General features: G+C 41.3%; 2 protein-coding genes across 4 annotated transcripts; one reads left to right on the top strand and one right to left on the bottom strand.

The window, feature by feature from the left end:
• The first annotated feature begins 393 nt into the window (after positions 1-393).
• On the top strand, positions 394-3,989 carry LOC125525230 (polyamine oxidase 1-like). Its single transcript, XM_048690234.1, has 7 exons — positions 394-594; positions 716-974; positions 1,168-1,314; positions 2,400-3,210; positions 3,302-3,383; positions 3,523-3,609; positions 3,707-3,989. The coding sequence occupies exons 1-6, from the start codon at positions 477-479 to the stop codon at positions 3,600-3,602; spliced, it is 1,497 nt and encodes a 498-aa protein (XP_048546191.1). The 5' UTR covers positions 394-476; the 3' UTR covers positions 3,603-3,609; positions 3,707-3,989.
• A 9,649-nt stretch (positions 3,990-13,638) lies between these two features.
• Positions 13,639-16,276, bottom strand: LOC125523061 (cysteine-rich receptor-like protein kinase 6). 3 transcript variants are annotated; one of them, XM_048688100.1, is made up of 7 exons: positions 16,029-16,276; positions 15,724-15,886; positions 15,372-15,636; positions 15,018-15,258; positions 14,756-14,906; positions 14,467-14,658; positions 13,639-13,909 (listed from the first exon to the last, which is right to left on the bottom strand). In XM_048688100.1, the coding sequence occupies exons 2-7, from the start codon at positions 15,874-15,876 to the stop codon at positions 13,847-13,849; spliced, it is 1,065 nt and encodes a 354-aa protein (XP_048544057.1). In that variant the 5' UTR covers positions 15,877-15,886; positions 16,029-16,276; the 3' UTR covers positions 13,639-13,846. The 3 variants fall into 3 exon arrangements, with proteins under 3 accessions (XP_048544057.1, XP_048544058.1, XP_048544060.1); XM_048688101.1 differs by having other exon boundaries at positions 15,724-15,929; positions 16,029-16,252; XM_048688103.1 differs by having other exon boundaries at positions 15,724-15,878; positions 16,029-16,252.
• Between the last annotated feature and the right edge of the window lie 4,634 nt (positions 16,277-20,910).

Raw genomic sequence — 20,910 nt, 5'->3', positions numbered from 1 at the left:
CTTTTTGAAAAATAATCGTCAACGTAAACTTAGTGAAACATAGGCAAAAGAAGTGGGCTATTTTGCAGGACAGAAAAAGACTTGACAATGAAAGTTGGACCAAACTGAAGGATTATTTCCTAGAACACATGTGTATGGATCTCACAAAAATGAACTCTAGCTAGACAGGGACGGGGGACTTGTCTTTTTGAAGGTAAAGGCCCAAGGTTTGAGTTGGTCAAACCGTTTGTGCTATAGTCACACAATATTATTCTCGGCCGGCCGGAGCATGTCGTAAGGTAATGTTGCTTCCAAGCAACCCACGTTGGCCAAGAAATAACTTTACTACTAGTTAGAGAGACCCCCGCGCCCCGTCGCGTCTTGCGCCGCTTCTTTATATACACTTGGCGATGGACCACCATCCTTCAACACAAGCTAGCTAGCTAGCAAAGCAAGTCTCCAAGCTTCGTGAGTGAGGAAGAGAAAGAAGGAGAAGGATGCTAGAGATGAAGCCCTGCAGAGCCATAGCTCTGGTGCTCGTTGTAGCAGCACAATGCGCCGCCCTGGCCACCGCCGCCGGTCCGAGAGTCATCATCGTCGGCGCCGGCATGTCCGGTAAGTTATACACGCTACACACATGCATCATGCATTTTGCATCGACATAGATACATGCATGCGGGAGGTTGGTTTGAGTGCACATGTAACTGATGCAAGTTCTTGTGCTTGGTGGTCTTAGGGATCTCGGCTGGGAAGAGGCTGTCCGAGGCCGGGATCACCGACTTGCTGATCCTGGAGGCGACGGACCGCATCGGCGGGCGCATTCACAAGACCAAGTTCGCCGGGGTGAACGTTGAGATGGGGGCCAACTGGGTGGAAGGGGTGAATGGAGATGAGATGAACCCCATCTGGACCATGGCCAATGGCACCGGAGGCCTCAACCTCAGGACCTTCCGCTCCGACTTTGACCACCTCGCCAGCAACACCTACAAGCAAGAGTATGTGCACGTGCTGGTTTTCGAATTTCAGTTTCAGAAAAAATTCAATCATAGCCGAAATCACCATATATTTAGTGATTTTTCTGCCAAAGGGCCGAAGTATCCGCTTAGATTTAACTTAGATCCAACCAAATATTATGAAAAATATTTACATTTGTTTCACAGCTGAGCTGATTAATTCTTGCGGATGCAGAGGTGGTCTCTATGACGAGAAAATTGTTGAGAAGATAATCGAGAGGATGGATGAAGTGGAGGAGAGCGGGAGCAAGCTCTCCGGCACCTTGCACCACAGCGGCCAACAGGACATGTCTGTCATGGCCATGCAACGCCTCAACGACCAGTACGTATCTATGCCGTTCATCTTGCTCCATGCCCCTTGCAGTAGCTAGTGATGTGTGCTAGCTTTTAACCATGAGCTCTGGGAGATTTGTTAAGGATTTAGAGCGAATGGATCTGATGGTGTGACGTTAACACATATTCATGCGCTAGAAGGCAATGATCCTTCTAACACAGGATTTTTCACAAGTTGGAGTATATGAAAATTTCATATGAAATATAGTTCAAATGAATTAATTGCAAAAATTCTGATGGAACGAAATCCTATGAATAAACCTACTCCCGTAAAAAAAACTACTCACATAAGAAAAAATTCCTGGGGATAAATCCTCCACAAATCCTTTGCCAATTCTTTGAATCATATACGGGCCGTAACCGGGGACTGGGGATTGAAAGTCTTTTTTGTTCATGCTAAGAGGAGTCTATTTCCAAATTGAAAGTCTTACATGCACCTTAAAATCCGACGATGACTCTTGCTCGCCCTTATCTCTAACTACTACTCTATGTACATGTCTCCACCAATGCCTGGACTCACATATATATTCTTGTCCAGCAAGTGCATTCCAGCAAATTGCGTAGCACAATCATGCAGTTTGCAATACTAAATCATCAATTCCATAAAATTTTAGCAAACGGCAGCCACTGCCGAGTCCAAGAGCCGAATATCATTAAAAAGTGCCTCAAGTTTTTAAAAGAAATCACTATTTTTTTTTCCGTTCACCCACTCCATTTTCGTCTACGGCGACCTAGCATCGCGAAAGGCAGTGTGACCTAGCAATAGCATCATTAGCACCTCTTGCTTCTGATCTGATCGAGCGTGACAGAGCAAGATTATTCAAGTGCGACATCACCAACTATTTTACTACTCCTAAAGCTTCCTCACAGCTGTACAAAATACCGCCTTAGGCAAAGTGCTAAATATCTTAATGGCAACTGCACCCTCCGGCCGACCGTTGCATCGACCGGATCGGCGAGATGCGCACGCCTGCTTCTCCCTTTTGCAAGCAAATTGTTTGATGATCTCCAGAGAGAAATGTGTTTTTATTTTACCGTGCATTGATTCGTGCAACCTTCCCTTGCGTGTCCCAGTATGCCTTCGGGCCCCGCGAGGCCGGTGGACATGGTGGTCGACTACTACCAGCACGACTTCGAGTTCGCCGAGCCGCCGCGCGTGACGAGCCTGCAGAACACGCAGCCGCTGCCGACGTTCAGCAACTTCGGCGACGACGTCTATTTCGTGGCGGACCAGCGTGGCTACGAGTCCGTGGTGTACCATGTCGCCGGGCAGTACCTCAAGACCGACCGCAAGTCCGGCGCCATCGTCGACCCGAGGCTCAAGCTCAACACGGTGGTGCGGGAGATCAGCTACTTCCCCAGCGGCGTCATGGTCCGGACCGAGGACAACAAGGTGTACCGGGCCGACTACGTCGTCGTCTCCGCCAGCCTCGGCGTCCTCCAGACCGACCTCATACGGTTCAAGCCGCAGCTGCCGTCGTGGAAGATCGTGTCCATCTACCAGTTCGACATGGCCGTGTACACCAAGATCTTCCTCAGGTTCCCCAAGAGGTTCTGGCCTGAGGGCTCCGGCAAGGAGTTCTTCCTCTACGCCAGCGGCCGGAGAGGGTACTTCCCCGTGTGGCAACAGTTCGAGCAGCAGTACCCCGGGTCCAACGTGCTGCTGGTCACGGTCACCGACGACGAGTCGAGGAGGATCGAACAGCAGTCCGACAACCAGACCATGGCCGAGGCGGTGGCGGTGCTGAGGAAGATGTTCCCCGGGGAGGACGTGCCGGACGCCACCGAGATCCTCGTGCCAAGGTGGTGGTCCAACCGGTTCTTCAAGGGCTCATTCTCCAACTGGCCCATCGGCGTCAACCGCTACGAATATGACCTCATCCGGGTACAGAAATCTACTACATTTGGCTTGCATTTCACTCCTCCACTGCACAATAAACTAAACTAATTTGACACTCTTCTCTGATGTAATTCAGGCTCCTGTTGGGAGGGTTTACTTCACGGGCGAGCACACGAGCGAAAAGTACAACGGATATGTCCATGGAGCGTATCTTGCAGGTATACATACATCAAAGCCTTTCGCCTCATGCTCTGCATTGTGTGTTTTAGATGCCCATTCTCTGCGTTGTTTAGAGTGTTTTGCTTTCACTTTTTGGTTTCCTGAGGTATTCACGTGTGATGTGTCTGCGTTTCCTAGGTATCGACTCTGCTGACATCCTCATCAACTGTGCCAAGAAGAAGATGTGCAAATACGATGTCAAGGGGAAGCATGACTAATCTCAAGGTAACTACACAAGTTACTAACGCTTAATGTCCTACTAGTACTAACAATTTAACCCATAAAAGTTGCGCCTAACCGTTGCTCCCCTCGTGTGTTGTAGGTTAATCACGGACTCCGGGCGCTGGATTATTTTGGTGTTCATCTGCCTTGGATCGTTGTTCGACGGTTTTCTTGGGCAATCCATATTTTTTTTCTCTTTGCGACATGTTTGTTGTTTGGGTCAGTTAGCATTTGTTCTCATTTAATTATTTATGAAACTTCTAGGAAACAAGAGTTGCCGATAATGTGTATTGCCCACTTGTTGTGCAATCACATTTTACTAAAATATTTTGGGAAGCAATGTTATATTCATATGCAATAAAGAGGGATATAACATTGAATAATTGACCAAATATCAAATATATGGAAAGGCAGTTCGATGAATAATCGAGGTTAATTACTTTTGAAACTCGAGACAAAATCTGTGCCATTTTCATTAATTAAGAAAACGTTGGTGCCCAGATAAGTTGAGAAAATCAGGAGAAAACCAGCCAACACCTAGCATGATGAAGGAAGAAGGCACCGCCAGCCTTCTAGAAATATATATTATATCACACATAGGGTGAGCCCCACATGCTCTGCTTTGAACCATCACCCTCAACATTGCTCATCCTCAATTGCTGCACCAGGCATGAAACCTTTTTTTTAGAACCACCTTGCATGAAACTTTGCTACTGAGAACTGGGAACTAATCCTAAAGTGCTGAAAGCTTGCAAAAGCATGGCCTGAAAAGCCAAGCCTGGGCCTGGTCCGACCACACAGAAAATGGCTATGTTCATATTTTAAAATAACAAATAGATCATTCCCGGTATTAAGATGGATGATTATAACTATTTTTATGGAAAATCTGTAATCATTCATTTTCGGCTTTATTTGGAATTCGGTGGAAATGTGAGGCCCGAGATCGGCCTGGATATTGGGTCAGGATGTAAAGGGCGTTGGATCCCACTTGTCCCAAAAATGCCACCCATGAAAAAAAAAAGCCTAAATGGCGCATTTGGGAATCCATTAAAAATATGTGTCACATATGGGCAGCCCGACAAAGCCAACCGGCGCCAGCAGGCTGACCACAACATCCAAATGTGTTCGCCTCCTTTGCCCAAAACATCCGCCGCCGCCATCTCCACAGCCACCCGCATCCTCCCCCTTCCAATCCTCTTCATGGTCCATGTCACTGTCGTGTGTCTCAAAGAGGATGCCATCCAAGGGAAACACCGGAACCGCGCCGAGCTGTGTGGGAGTGCCTCTTCTATCGTCTCCCCAATCCCGTTGATGCTCTATTCAGCCCCTCCTCCGCCGCCGTCCAAGAGAATCTCTGGGAGCGAGCGTCTACAAATCGATGACCACTACGCCACTGGAAAGCTTGCGTCAAAGTACATGCTTACAATATTTGATAATCTAAACTTTAGACATGTGCTGGTCTTTTTTGACAATTTCATTTTTTTGTATGTGCTTTTTTTGTTTCGGATTTATTTTATCTTTTTTCAGATCTTGGGTATTCTTCGGGTTTTCTTTTTAAAGTTTTGCATATTTCTTTCTTATATAGGTTATGTAATAAACAGTATAAGTATTTTTGATATTGTCGACATATTTTCAATTTACACTGAACATTTTATTGTGCAATATTTTTTAAAATGCACTTTGAAAATTATTGTATAATATACTGTGAACAGTTTTGTTATATACATTGATTTTTTTTAATATATAGTCATCTTTTATAATTATATGATGAATATTTTTTAAATATGTGATGAAGTTTTTTAATATATATTTCAGTTTTCTATATTATGCGATATTTTCAGAAAATACAAATTGAACATTATTGTATAAATACACACTGAAAAGTTTTGTTATATACATTGAACATTTTTATAATATACACTAATCTTTTTAATTATTTGATGAACATTATTAAATATACTATGAAGTTGTTTAAATATATATTGAAATTTTTATATTATGTGATATTTTTGGAAAATGAACATTGAACATTATTTTTATATTATGTGTCAAATATGGGCAACCCGACAAAGCCCACCGGTAGCAGCAGGCTGACCACAACATCCAAATGCATTAGCCTCCTTTGCCCAAAACATCCGCCGCCGCCGCCGTCTCCATGGCCACCCGCACCCCCCCTTTCCAATCCTCTCCATGGTCCATGTCGCCGCGTGTGTCTCAGAGAGGTTGCCGTGCAAGGGAAACACCGGAACCGCGCCGAGCAGTGTGGGGTGCCTCTTCTATCCTCTCCCCAATCCCGCCGATGCCCTCTTTGGCCCCTCCTCCACCGCCGTCCAAGAGAATCTCTAGGAGCAAGCTGAGCCTTGCGCGAACGCCTCCTTTTGTCCGCCGCCGTCCAAGGGAATCTCCGGGAGCGAGTCGAGCAAGTTGCCGCTGCTTTGTAGATTTTGTTATTTCCTATACTACTATGAATGCTACTCTGAATTTTGATGTTGAATCTGGATAGTGGACACTATTTGCTCTGTACTGAATTTGTTTATTTGGTCCGTACTGAATGATCGGAGGGGTACTAAATTAGGCATATACTAGTGGCATTGCATATCAGTTTGATTTGTATATATCATTTTGCTTTGCAAATATGTGGCACTATGTGGACACCATATACGCCATAAAATAATAATTGGACTACAACATAGACCCGAGTTAATTGCTTGTTGGTAACACAATTGGGGCAGTCTCAAAGAATTGATACCATTTTTCAAAAAAATTGCAAGTCAGTTCCAAGTCTGGGTGCGCGTCTACAAATCGATGACCACTACGCCACTGGAAGGCTTGCGTCAAACTACAGGCTTACATTAGTTGATAATCTAAACTTTATTTGCTAGTCTTCTTTGACAGTTTCATTTTTTTTGTAAGTGTTTTTCCGGTTTCAGATTTCTTTTATCTTTTTCAGATCTTGGGTATTATTCGGTTTTTCTTTTTAAAGTTCTGCATATTTCTTACGTATATAGGTTATGTAATAAACGGCATAAGTATTTTCAATATTGTCGACATATTTTCAATTTACACTGAACCATTTATTATGCGATATTTTTTAAAATACACTCTGAAAATAATTGTATAATATACGATGAAAAATTTTGTTATATACATTTTTTAAATATACAGTGATCTTTCATAATTATATGATGAATATTTTTTAAATATACGATGAATTTTTGTCTAATATAAATTACAATTTTTTATATTATCCGATATTTTCAGAAAATACACACTGAACATTATTGTATAAATACACACTGAAAAGTTTTGTTTTATACATTCAACATTTCTATAATATAAAATGATCTTTTTAATTATTTGATGCACATTATTAAATATACTATGAAGTTGTTTAAATATATATTGAACTTTTTATATTATCGGATATTTTTGGAAAATACACACTGAACATTATTGTATAATATACTATGAAAAATTTCGTTATATACATTGAACTATTTTTCATATACAATGATCTATTTTAACTATATGATGAATATTTTTTTAATATACGGTGAAGTTTTTAAATATATATTTAACTTTATTTTCTACTCCCACTGTTCCAAATTAGTCGTCGTAGTTTTAGTTCAAATTTAAACTAAAACCACGACGAGTAATTTGGAACGGAGGGAGTACTATGCAATATTTTTTGAAAATACACACTGAATATTATTGTATAAATACACACTGAACAATTTTTTTATATGCATTGAACATTTTATAATATACAATTATATTTTTTAATTATCTGATTAACATTTTCAACGTACTATTAAGTTTTCTAAATATGTATTGAATTTTTTTATATTATGTGATATTTCTGGAAAATATACACAGAACATTATTGTATTATACACACTGAACATTATTGTATTATACACACTGAACATTATTTCATAACATACAATGAAAAATTATGTTATATACACTGAACATTTTTTCAATATTCAGTGATCTTTTTAATTATATGATGAACATTTTTTAAATACATGATGAAGGTTTTTTAATATATATTTAACTTTTTATATTATGTGATATTTTTTGGAAATATACAGTGAACATTGTTGTATAAATACACACTGAACATTATTGTATAATATGTGATGAACAAATTTTGTATTCATTGAACATTTTTTAGTAAACAATGATCTGAAAAAACATTGCATAATAAAAAGTTCAGTGTAAATTCAAAATATGCCGACAGTATTGAAAAAACTAAACCATCTATTGCAATAACTATATAAAAAAGGAATGTGCAAAAAAAAGAATACCTGAAGAATACCCAAGATCTGGAAAATGATAAAAAGAATCATAAACAAAGAAAAATACATACAAAAAAGGGAACAGTCGAGCATGTCTAACATAAGAGTATAAGAACATATAAGCCTCTTCTTGGACGCAAGCAATACCTAGCTCAGCGCACCTATCCCGACACAACTCTTTTTTTTTGCTGGTTTTATTATCTCATAGGAGCCTTTTCGCAAAGAAAGGCATCTGTGTGATTACATATAAAATAAGGGTCTTTTGCGAAAGAAAATGCCATGTCAGCCCCTAACATGCAGGCCCCGCTGGTCAGCTTCCCGGTCAACAAGTGTTTATATGGACTTTAGAACGATTTGTAGTTGCCCGCCCTAGACCTTACTGTCTTGCTTTTGTTTTGAAAGTGGTACCATTTTTTTTGGAGGGATGGTACCAATTTGTTGAGTTCCCCAATTGCGGTACCAACGTTCAATTAACCCCATAGACCCGTGTATGTATCTGGTGCGCCGGGGCAATTGATGCTACCGGTGCGCCGGTCACCCGTTGCACATTCAAAAATATTTGAAAAAACCCGGAAACAATTTAGTGCATTGGCACAACATCAATGCATGTTGTCACAAAAATTCAAATAAAAAATTGAAACATTGCTTGAGATACAAAAATGACAACACTGAATAGTACATAACACAAGTAAGGCTTCAGTTTTGGCCCATTAGCACATTGATGTCAAATTTATCATTTTTGTATCTTGAACATTGTTTTGAATTTTTATTTTAATATTTGTGACAACATACATTGATGTTGTGTCGATGCACTAATTTTTTTTGGATTTTCTCTAACATTTTTGAATGTGCAACGGGTCCGGTGCACCGTAGCACCAGTTGCCCCGATGCACTAGATACGTTCCCCCATAGACCCACATAAGAAGTGGTGGTTAAGCAAGTCTCCCACCAAAATCACTAATTGAGGAGTACTCAATACAAAGATCACTCCCATCTTCCCATGTTGTGACAAGTGGCGCGTTGCATGTCCGCCACTTGTCGTAACCTAGGAGTTTCCTCCTTTTTGTAGATCCATTTATTCAAAACATTTTATCTCTTAAACCGTGTCTCCAAATCTAGAACCGTTTTCACCATTGGATTCCTTGTGCCGAGATCTTCAAAACTAGATCTCATGTTGATAGGTTTCGAAGAACTTGTTTTTCACGAAAAACCAGAGAAAAAATCAAACCGGGAATAATAGTTTTTTCCCTTTCCAGAAGAGGCACGCTTGTGCCTCTCGTGAAATCACAACCTTGCCTCTCATGGAAGCAAAATCGTGCCTCTCGCGGAAGGAAAACAAAAGAAGAGAAAATGTGTTTTATTCCGTTTCCGAGGAGGCACGGCCGTGCCTCTCGCGGAAGAAAAAAATGTGTTTTTTCGTTTTCGAGAGGCACGGCCGTGCCTCTCGCGAAAGCACAACCGTGCCTCTCATGGAAGGAAAAAAACAAAAAATACGTTTTTTTTCGTTTCCGAGAGGCACGGCCGTGACTCTCGCGAAAGCACAACCATGCCTCTCACGGAACGAAAAAAACCAAAAAGCATGTTTTTTCCGTTTTCGAGAGGCACGGCCATGACTCTCGCGAAAGCAAAACCGTGCCTCTCGCGGAAGCAAAACCGTGACTCTCGTGGAAGAAAAAAAGAAAACATGTTTTCTCATGCAAAAATAAAAAATTAAAGTTTTTTTATCCAAAAGTTAAGGAAGACTGATAGAAAACCGAAACGTCGATTTTTTTTCCTCCAAAAAACCCGTTTAAAAAACCGAAAACGTGTGCGGGAAAATGAAAAAAATTCCGAAGGAAGCGCCCAAAGCGCGACAAGTGGCAGGCGGAGAGCGCACCAAGTGACGCTGATAGTTGTGAGGCTCCCGAAGAAGGGCTCGTCAACTAGTTGCTCCTGAAGTCCCACGAAGTCCAGCGAGTTGTCCATTTACATTCTGAATGTTGGGCTTTGGGCCGGGCTGTGTCTCTTAAAAATGTTCTGTGGTGACCCACACCGGTTTCAATTGGCCGATGGCACTCGCGGCTGCTGCTTTTTTTTAATATAATTAACGATCTGTTGCTTCATAATACTCCCTCCATTCTAAATTTTTTGTCTTCGATTTATCTAAATACAGATGTATCAAGTCACGTTTTAGTATTAGATACATCTATATCCAACCGTGAGGTAGCCAAATAAAATTAGACGTCCTACTTTTGTCCGTGAGGGCCGGCCTGATTTGTTACCGCATTTTGGCCGTGAGGTAGCCAAATAAAATTAGTGCACGGCGCAGCTAACGAAAGACAACTGCACTTATATTAGGGAGGAATTCGACGTGTTATTATTCTTATTTTGTTCCAACCATATCAAACGGCTATGTAGGCGTCCTACTTTTGCTCTGGACAGGACGTCTAAGCTAGTCATATACTTTTACCATTTTTGAAATTGGTGGATGTAATTCTTAATGAAACAAAGTTAAACTCTTAAAAAGTTAATGTGAACCCGTTGCAATGCACAGGCGTTCTTCTAGTACTCATTACAAATATCACTCCCATCTTCCCAGGTTGGGACAAGTGGCGCGTTGCATGTGCGCCACTTGTCGCAACCTAGGAGTTTTCCCTTTTCTGTAGATCCGTTTATTCAAAACGTTTTATCTCTTAAACCGTGTGTCCAAATCTAGAGTCGTTTTCACCGTTGGATTCCTCGTGCCGAGATCTTTAAAACCAGATCTCATGTTGATAGGTTTTGACGAACTTGTTTTTCACGAAAAAACCAGACGAAAAAACCGAACCGGGAACAATGGTTTTTTCTCTTTCCGGAAGAGGCACGCCCGTGCCTCTCGTGAAATCAAAATCGTGCCTCTCGCGGAAGGGAAAAAAAGAAAACGCGTTTTATTCCGTTTTCGAGGAGGCACTGCCGTGCCTCTCAGGAAAGCACAAACATGCCTTTCGTTGAAGCAAAACCGTGCCTCTCGCGGAAGGAAAAAAAATGTGTTTTTTTCGTTTCCGAGAGGCACGGCCGTGCCTCTTGCGAAAGCACAACCATGCCTCTCACAGAAGGAAAAAATATAGAAAATGTGTTTTTTTGTTTCCGAGATGCACGGCCGTGACTCGCGAAAGCACAACCGTACCTCTCGCGGAACAAAAAAAAACAAAAAACACGTTTTTTTCCGTTTCCAAGAGGCATGGCCGTGACTCTCGCGAAAGCAAAAATGTGCCTCTCGCGGAAGCAAAACCGTAACTCTCGCGGAAGAAGAAAAAACACGTTCTTTCATGCAAAAATAAAAAATAGAATATTTTTTATCCAAAAGCTAAGAAAGACTGGTGGAAAACCAAAACATCAAAAAAAACCCAAAACCCCCGTTTAAAAAGCCGAAAACGTGTGTGGAAAAATAAAATAAATCCGGAAGGAGCACCCAGAGCGCGACAAGTGACGGGTGGCTGAGAGCGCGCCAAGTGTCGCTGATAATTGTGAGGCTTCCGAAGAAGCGCTCGTCAACTTTTCTTTTGAGACAACCTCGCGAAGCTTTATTAAATCGTCACCATGTTTACAGGGACGGAGGGTAAATTTCCGGGGTGTCCCAACCACACGTGTCGGCCACCACCGAGAGATAAAGCATGCTTCGCTAAGTTGTGAGCTTCATAATTTGAGCTCCTAAATTCATGATTAAAAGTGCAAAAATCAAAAAACGAGGAGTGTTCTATTATTTCATGTATAATGGCACTATAGCTCGACGAGTTGTCCATCTTCAGATCTTGTACCACCACCTTACAGTCTGAAGCCACTTGAATCCTTCGCTCATACATGTCATCTGCTAACTCTAGGGCTTCTCTGATGGCAAGAGCTTCCAAAGTCATCGGATCAACAATGTGGTTGAAACAAAGTGTTGAGGCACCCAAGAACATGCCGCTCCCATCTCTGCAAATAGCACCTACAGCCCCGAATCCATTGCTAGACACAGCAGCGTCCACGTTCATCTTTGCATTGCCAACCGTAGGAGCCACCCAAGTCTGAGATCGCGTTACAGACGGCACACGGACCCCCGATGATCTCTTGTTGACAGTTTGCAGGTCGGCCAAATATTTTGTTATGAACGTATGAACTGAATGAGGTGTTTGGAAGATGTTTTCATGAATAGCCTTCCTCCGTACCCCCAGAGGGCCCATAACGTGACCGCCAGTTGATCAAACAGTTCCCTTGGCAACACTTCATGCATGGAGAACAGCCACTCCCTCGGATTATCCTCTCCCCGATCAATCATGTGAGCCACGAGTTCTTCCGGTGCCAGTGCCCAAACACTAGCCGCCATCGGGCAAGAGATGAGAGCATGTTTCCATGTATCGACAGCCCCGCAGATCGGACAAGCATCTTCCGTTAACATATGCCGATGCTTCAAAACAGTGCCAGTTGGCATGGACTTTTGAGCGAGACGCCACACAAAAAACTTCAGTTTCGAGGGAACCTGCAGGTGCCATATCATAGACCATTCCTTGGTTTCACTAGGATCATACGAGGTCTCGCCGTGCTCATCATACACGGCCTCATGGGCGTGTTTTAAACGCATAATCATCCTGTAGGCCGACCGAACACTGAACCCCCCTCGGGTCTCTTCATGCCATGCCCAAAAGTCCTCGACTTGACGTGTGCATAGCGGGATCCGCAAGATAGCTTCCGCATCTCCCTGAGTAAAAACGGATCGAACCAGACTCTCGTTCCAACTAGTAGTTGTATTATCAAGAAGTTGTGCCACTTTAACAGGAGCATTTGGAACAAGCGATGTTACTGGGCACTTGAAATTGTCTCTGGGAATCCAATTATCACTCCAAATGCTCGTTGTCTCGCCATCACCTATCCTTTGAATAATCCCATGTGCCATAACCTCTCGCCCGTCTAGAATGGCTCGTCAACTAGTTGCTCTTGAAGTCCCACGAAGTCCAGCGAGTTGTCCATTTACATTCTGAATGTTGGGCATTGGGCCGGGCTGTGTCTCTTAAAAATGTGCTGTGGTGACCCACACCGGTTTCAATTGGCCGATGGCACTCGCGGACGATCTGCTGCTTTTTTTTTTTTGATAATTAACGATCTGCTGCTTCATAATATTACAGTGTCATCCGACCGTGAGGTAGCCAAATAAAATTAGTCGTCCTACTTTTGTCCGTGAGGGCCGGCCTGATTTATTATCACATTTTGGCCGTGAGGTAGCCAAATAAAATTAGTGCACGGGGCAGCTACACTTATATTAGGGAGGAATTCAACGTGTTATTATTCTTATTTTGTTCCAACCATATCAAACGGCTATGTAGGCGTCATACTTTTGCTCTGGACAGGAAGTCTAAGCTAGTCATATACTTTTACCTTTTTTCGAAATTGGTGGATGTAATTCTTAATGAAACAAAGTTAAACTCGTACTCCCACCCCCGCAAAAAAAAACTCATACTCCCTCCTGCCCTTTTTACTCTGCACATAAGATTTATCTAAAGTCAAACTTCGTACAGATGACAATATTTATCAAAAAAGAAATCAACATCTACAAAACTAAAGTTATACAGTATGAAAATTAAATTCATGACATGCCTAATGATAGCGATTTGTATTGTGGTTGTTAATATTTTTTTCTATAAAGTTGGTCAAACTTTACAAAGTTTGATTTCAGACAAATCTTAAAAGCAGAGTAAAAAAGACTGGAGGGAGTGCCATCTTAGTCAACTTTGCAGGCTAGAGAAACAGATTCTTATTTCAAGCTGCCATAAACAGAGACAACATGAAAACTACTATTGCATCTGCGGTAGTTGACTAATAGTAATAAAAAGACATATTACACATAAGAAAATTACACTTAAATGCTTCCAAGACGAGATGGCAACAAAGGCTCCTATTTCCAAATTAAAGTTACAATCTTCCAGCAGTAACAGGGCGTGCATGTTTCATTTCTTCAGACCAAAAATGGAGCCCATTAGCTTCTTGCCAGTTGTAGGCGGACGGGAGACCTGGAAGTTCATATATATAGCATGTTAGAATCATTTGAAATTTCCAGAGTAAACTATATATATGCTTATCCAGATGTTTGATTTACTTAGAAAATATATGTTTAATTAATACCGTAAGTTATGCATTAGAAATGAGAAGCAACAAAGTAAATTGTGCATTTAGTTGACACCAGTATTATAAACAAGATTATGCATATAATGGCCAGGTTGCATATATCTTATTCAAAACATTTTTTCTATATGTCGAGTGCAATATAGACGTGTGATATATATGATGCAACCTAAATAACGAACTAATGAATTCATTTTTTGGGAGAATTTAAAACATATGAATGTACCTAACATATAACATAGTGCATCTTCATGAATATGAGTGCAATTTCACTACTTAAAACATGTGTGCATAGGCAACATCTCCGAGGAAAGTGGCACTTATCAGCTTTTAGTTACCATAGAAAATGAAGTGATCAACGTTCCCAAAAGAAGTTATTTCTATAAAAAAATTAAATTATATCATCTCACAGTAGAACCTCTTAATTTGCACTCTGTAATATTACCTCGGTAACCTTTTGGCTTGAACGTAGTCCATTGAGCGAGTCAACAATTTCTTCTATGCGAGGTCTTTTTGTCCTATCAATCTCAACACAGTTTGACCCGATATCAATGCATGTTTTAACTTGTTGGAGGCTTTCATGATCCAGTGATGAATATTTGGATGTTATGTTCTCCAGCGTCCATTCTTTACGCACCTACAGAAGCGGAATCAAGATGCTTAGTTATAATGCACATACAAAATGTATGAAATATGCTTCCCTTCTGAAATAACCGAGTAATAATTTCTCTTACTTTATCAACAAAACTTCTTGCAGATGGTTGGTCTTTTTCGCGAGGATTCTGCTCTCCAGTGGTGATCTCAATTATCACTAGGCCTAAACTGTATATGTCTGACTGGGCTGATATTTCACCTCTGTAAAGATATTCTGGGGCCATGTACCCACTGGATGGAATTAACATCACAAGTTAAATCGGGAAAAATTGGATTGGGGAACGGTAATATATGATGTAACTAATGACCAGCTTATGTAATGAAATTTCATGATGAGCTTACTATGATCCGACAACTGTTTGCGTACAGAGTCTGGTTTGTTCTTGGCCAAAGACCCTTGAGAGTGCAAAATCCGCTATCTTTGGCACCATATTTGCATCCAACAGTATATTCTCAGGCTTCAAATCCATATGGACAATGGGAATATCCAACTTGTGTAGAAAACGTAAGCCTTGGCAAATCCCCTTGATTATTTTGAAGCGTACGTCCCAACCAATTTCTGGTTTAGTGGACCCTTTGGGCTCTGCATATCAGGTTACAAAGATAACATCGTAAGCATGTGATTTCCTAGCTCCAGCTTGGAATGCAACCGTGTTAAGGACTGAAACAGAAAGGCAAGATATGCTGTTCACATACCAAAAAGATTCTCCTGAAGGCTCCCATTAGGTAAATACTCATAGCAGATTAAGCTTTCGGTGATGTCCGCCTGGATGTATCTCTTATCAAACTGCACCAGTTTCTTCTGCGTTTCGCAGCAGAACCCGACAAGCTCCACTATGTTCTCATGCTTGAGGGACATCACATTCTGGACCTCTCTGTTGAACTGCTTATCTGCTGGCATTGGCGCGTTCTCCTGAAGTTTCTTCACGGCAATCACTCTGCCGTCATCTGGCACAATCCCCTGTTTAACCACATATGTATGCTCTGTATTAGTAGCATAGCCTAAATTAAGCGGAAGCAGAGGAAAACAGCAGGGGAGAAATCAAACCTTGTAGAGTGTTCCAAAGGGGCTTCCGCTTATCTTTCTGTCTTCGCCGAAATCGTTGGTGATTTTCTTGAGAAAATCGAACGGCAGCTGCTTCGGCAGCTCGGGGCCTGGCTGCTTGCTCTCTTGGCTACTACTATTACTTCCGGTCGCCATTTCTGAGGAGCTGAGAAACACGAGGAGCCACAGAATGCGGATTAAGTTCTCCTCTGTTTCCGTATGCAAGACTAAATTAAAGAGGTGAAACTTCACCGGATCTACCAGCACTCAAAATAATCAGTTCAAGATTCACAAAATTAGGCACTGACCTTGAGGGGAATACTCGAGGGATCCTTGCAGAGAAGAGGGGAGCGAGATGAATCGTTGCTGGGGGGAGAGAAGCGAGATGAATTTCTAGATAGCCGCCGGCTGGTGTAGATTTATACGGAGCAGCCAGCCCGAGGAGGAAGAAGGGTGGTATGTTGACCTGACTGGAGAGGCTGGGTTGAGTCCTCCGCTTGGGTCCATGTGGTGAGATGCCCAGAAAAAAGGGAAGCGCGTCTGTCAGTGTCACCACCTAGATCCCTTCGCCATAATTTAATTCCATCCACATGCTAACGCGTCGTTCCTGTCGTAGCCTACGTCCACTCGTCCACCTGTGCTTGCAGGCTTGGTAGGGCCCGCGGTTTTGGGCCGCATATGGCCGGTTGGAACTTTGTCAAGTTATTTTTCTTTCGAATTTGAACTTGGCACTTGGGCAAGTTGCATGGGGCATAGTGTAGTTAAGTTAGCCACGCTAAAGCCAAAGGCGTACGTATAATACTTCAGTGGCAACTAGCATTAATCAACAAAGTAATATGTGGCTGTTAGTTGGGCGCACTCAACTGGTATCAAGCATATCCGGGTTATGGAATGGATAAATGGTGCTGTGCTGCTTTGTAGCTGCACTCCATTGCATTTAAATTACACAGGAAAGTCAAGCCAATAGTTTGGTCTGGTGATTTTGTCTCTTCCAACACACAAATGTATACCTTCTTCGCAGGCGAGCATATGAATTAGCAATGCGTGTGCATCTTCTCAGGTCAAGCTAAATAAAAATCAACAAAGAATGGAAGACGCAGGACTTCAGATGAGAAATGACTTTTGGCTCTCAAAGCTCCGGTGAATCATTCTCTTTATTATTTCGAGAGAAATCCATATTACTACCTTGAACTAGCACCAAAGTCTAATATGCAACCTTGAACTATGAAATCATCTATTTTAGAACCTCAAACAGTCAAAACCGGCCATGTATTGGTTTTTGACTGGTCAACAGTCCCGTCAGGCGCCACGTCACCCATGTGCCAAAAATGAAAGTGCCTAGAAATTTTTAAAAACATTCTAAAAAGAAATCCGAGTTAAATTGATAAACCACCACAATACATGCGTCATTAGCAGAAAACCGCTACTTTACAATTTGTGACAACAAGTACCACGCGCGTCACCCTGCTAGTGGCAAAAACACTTATCCTAAATGCTAATTGCTTTGATGACATCACTAACTGGTCGGATCCGTTAGTTAGGCTGAGTTGGCAAAAATATGTTGAGGTGCGCGACGGTGCGTGCGTGGAGGTTTGCCAGTTCCGTGGGCACACCACGCGGCCACCTCGGCAAGCACAGGCTCTTGGAGGCCACCCCGGTGGTGGAGGACATCGTGGGGTGACCCGATATCCACGAGCTCTAGGACGCAAGCGTCCTCACCGCCGCCGGCCAGGAGGATGGAGTGGAAGCGCATGGCGTACAATGCGGCGACCCGCACACGTGGCGGAGCACCTCGCCGTGCCCCCGCTCCGCGTCGAGGTCGGGGACGTAGTGGGTCACCTTGAGTGTGAACATGACACCGGTGGTTTGTGTGTGTCGGGCAAAGGGACCAGCTTGGACGATGCAACAACAACTCTTGGATGGGCGCGATAGGCAAGACCCATGTCAGGGACTGTCGGGAGGACGCACGGCTATGAGACGCATAAGGAGTTGGAGGAGTGATGCTTCTGTTCACCGGCGCAGTCAACTGGCAGTCGTGGGACTACGACGGCCGGCGCGGTGATAATTGCATTGAGGAGGCGCCCCGCTCCAGTACAGGAACCAGTACCTCAGAGGCTGCTGGTTCTGGTTGCTGTCCGCCATGACCACCATGAGCGTCATGGTGGTGCCCACTCAAGACGTGTTTGATGAAATGCCACGGAGAGAAAGGGCGATGAAGAAGAAGACCAAGTCAACATGTCTATGTGGCACTTTTTTGCTGACTCAGCCCAATGGACGAGTCTGTCCAGTTAGTGACATAATCAAATCAATTAGCACTTAGGATTAGTGTTTCTTGCGTGTTGCGGCGGTGTTTTGTGTCACAGATTGTAAAGTGGTGTTTTTTTATAACGACACCTATATTGTGGTGGTTTTTTGGATTTAACTCCAAAATCCATAGTATCCTTATATTTAATCTGTGAAAGTTCAACAAGTGTTGTCGAATAGAAAAAAAATAGATCAAAAACTCAAATTAAGAGCCTTTTAGAGTCAAAATTTGAACAAAAATGGAAAGTGCCAAGAAATTTTTGAAAATAAAACCCGAAATCCATACTACTGTTATATTCAATCTAGGAATTTTTTTACAACTTTTTCTCACTAGAAAAATAGAATGAAAATTTAAATTCAGAATTATTGTGGGTCAAAATTTGGCCAAGAAATGAAAGTGCCTAGAATTTTTGAAATAATACTCAAATAATCCTACTACCCTCTTTATTCAATCTGGAAACGTTCCAAAAAGTTTTGCCGAACACAAAAACATTGGAACAAAATTTAAATCCACAACCATTTTGAAAATTTTGGCCAAAAAAAGGAAAGTGCCCAGAGATTTTCGAAAATAATATCAAAAGGCCAAAGTACCCTTATTTTCAATCTGTGCAATTTTCAACAAGTTTTTTGAATAAAAAATAGAATGTAAATTTAAACTCTGATCCATTTTGGGTCCATTTTGGCTAAAATATGAAAGTGCCCATAAACTTTTGATAAAATTCTCAAAGACGCACACTACCCTCATATTCAATCTAGGAAAGTTCCAACATGTATTCAATAGGAAAAAATTGGAAAAAATTCAAATCTAGAGCCACTTTGTCAAAAGAATGGACAAAAAAAGGAGAGTTGTCAGAAAATTTCGAAAACAAATATCCAAAAAAAATCAAAACTACTGATATATTCAATTTGATAAATTTTCATAAAGTTTTTTTTTGAATAGAAAATATGGAATAATATTAAAATTTAGAGTCTATTTGGTTTAAAATTTAACCAAAAATGGAAATGCCCAGATTTTTTAAAAAAACTCTCAAAATCCACACTACCCTCATATTCATTTTGGTAAAGTTCAAAAAGTTTTGATGAACATAATTATTTTTATAGGGTTAAGTGGACATGGGTGACATGGCGGCTAACAATACCGTTGACCAGTCAAAAACTTGTCCAAGGTTGTTTCTTGTCTGCTTTTGGTAGTTTAAGAATTTAAAGTAGAGGGTTTCGTAATTCAGGGTTGTATATTAGACTTTGATGGTATTCTTTTTAGAGATGTTTTAGCAAAGTATGAGAAAAGCGAAGGAAGAAAGCATGGATGAACCGTATCTCAGCTAGTCCTACTCACAACGTGTTAAAAATGGAACCGTATTTCAGTTTTTAAGCAAATCTATACCTAATAATAAAGAACGGTGCGTTTCTCCGAGTTTGTGGTTTGTCCACCTACACTAAATTGTCCATAAAGTTGGATAAATTACCCATCATGTCATCCGTAAGTGAAAAAACTCTTCATTGATTGTTTATATGATTTGTTTGTTTATCATTAAAACTGCCCCTAAAATTGAAGTAAATTACCCACCCGCCACCTGTAAGTGAAAAAACTCTTCGCTAATTGTTTCTCTAAACTTTTCGTTTGTCATCGAAACTGCCCCGTAAAGTTGAAGTAAATTACCTACTCCGCCACCCATAAATCTATACCTATACCTATACCTACTAAAAAAAGGATGGTGTGTTTCTCTGCTTTTTTGGTCCATCCACCTACCCTAAGATGCCCATAATAAATTACACATAATGTCACCCATAAGTGAAGAAACTCTTCATTACTTGATTATCTGAGTTTTTGTCTGTCATCGAAATTGGCCCTAAAATTGAAGTAATTTATCCACACGCCACCTGTAAGTGAAAATAAACTCGTTGTTAATTGTTTCTCTGAATTTTTTGTCTGTCATCGAAACTGCCCCTAAAGTTAAAGTGGATTACCCACCCCGCCATCCGTAAAAGTGAACATACGTCAGAGGGCCCTCCATTTTTTTCAATCATCGTGAGACTGACCTTTTCTTTTCCTTCTCACACACGCATCGAGGATGTATAAAATCATACATGCATCAAGGATCAAGTACAACATCAAATCCATTCTAAGCATGTTAGGATGCACATGTCTTACGTCCACATGTACACCGATTGGTGCACAAATATTTAAATACATGTATATGTATGCAATGTGAATATTTGGAACTTGACTTGAAGACCATAATTTTATTATCACGTTGCAACGCACACGCCCTTTTGCTAGTATAACTATAAATGATGCTTAGCATTTTATAATACATGGGGATGCGGAAGGCATTACAGATTCACACTTTTTTTTATCAAAAAGGAGGATATAGCCCTAGCATCGATTAATGAATACAATTATCAATAATTGCAAAGTTCATGTCTTAGAACTAAAATTAAAATGGTGCCAATGGCTCTGGCTTAATTGTTTGCAAATAAAAAAATGTGAGTACTTAACATGTGAAGTACACACATGGTAACATGGGCAACATGGTATTTAATTTCAAAGCTATTTTAACGCAATGGTGGAAACACTTGTAATTTGGACACTCGGTTTAAAAGTTATATCTGTCTATATAAAAAAAATTAAAAATAGGGTGCACGTACCTCACCAAAGCTCTCATCGGTCCTTTTTTGCATGCCTCCTCATGAGTCATGATCATGCCTTGTGGCGAGCAGAGGGATTACGCTTACCTAGCCTTTGGCAAAGGTACTTTTTTTTTTCTAGTGATTCGGGTAAATAAATTGGAAGTGTTTACCATGCTTTTTTATGTGGTAAACGTGCACTTGTGAGCAGTAGCCATAGAACTGATCTGATGTCCAGTAATTTAAATGGTTCACAAA

Source organism: Triticum urartu, chromosome 7, assembly GCF_003073215.2.
Source record: "Triticum urartu cultivar G1812 chromosome 7, Tu2.1, whole genome shotgun sequence".
Lineage (NCBI taxonomy): Eukaryota > Viridiplantae > Streptophyta > Magnoliopsida > Poales > Poaceae > Triticum > Triticum urartu.
The sequence above is the reverse complement of the archived record's forward strand: the minus strand, read 5'-3'. Positions and strand labels throughout refer to the sequence as shown.

Coding starts and splice junctions, on each gene's coding strand:
- LOC125525230 (XM_048690234.1), top strand. CDS start 477: ATGCTAGAGATGAAGCCCTGCAGAGCCATAGCTCTGGTGCTCGTTGTA. Junction 975..1,167: donor AGCAACACCTACAAGCAAGA/GTATGTGCACGT, acceptor TTGCGGATGCAG/AGGTGGTCTCTATGACGAGA. Junction 1,315..2,399: donor ATGCAACGCCTCAACGACCA/GTACGTATCTAT, acceptor TGCGTGTCCCAG/TATGCCTTCGGGCCCCGCGA.
- LOC125523061 (XM_048688100.1), bottom strand. CDS start 15,876: ATGGCGACCGGAAGTAATAGTAGTAGCCAAGAGAGCAAGCAGCCAGGC. Junction 14,907..15,017: donor CAAACAGTTGTCGGATCATA/GTAAGCTCATCA, acceptor AATTCCATCCAG/TGGGTACATGGCCCCAGAAT. Junction 13,910..14,466: donor CAAGCCAAAAGGTTACCGAG/GTAATATTACAG, acceptor ATGAACTTCCAG/GTCTCCCGTCCGCCTACAAC.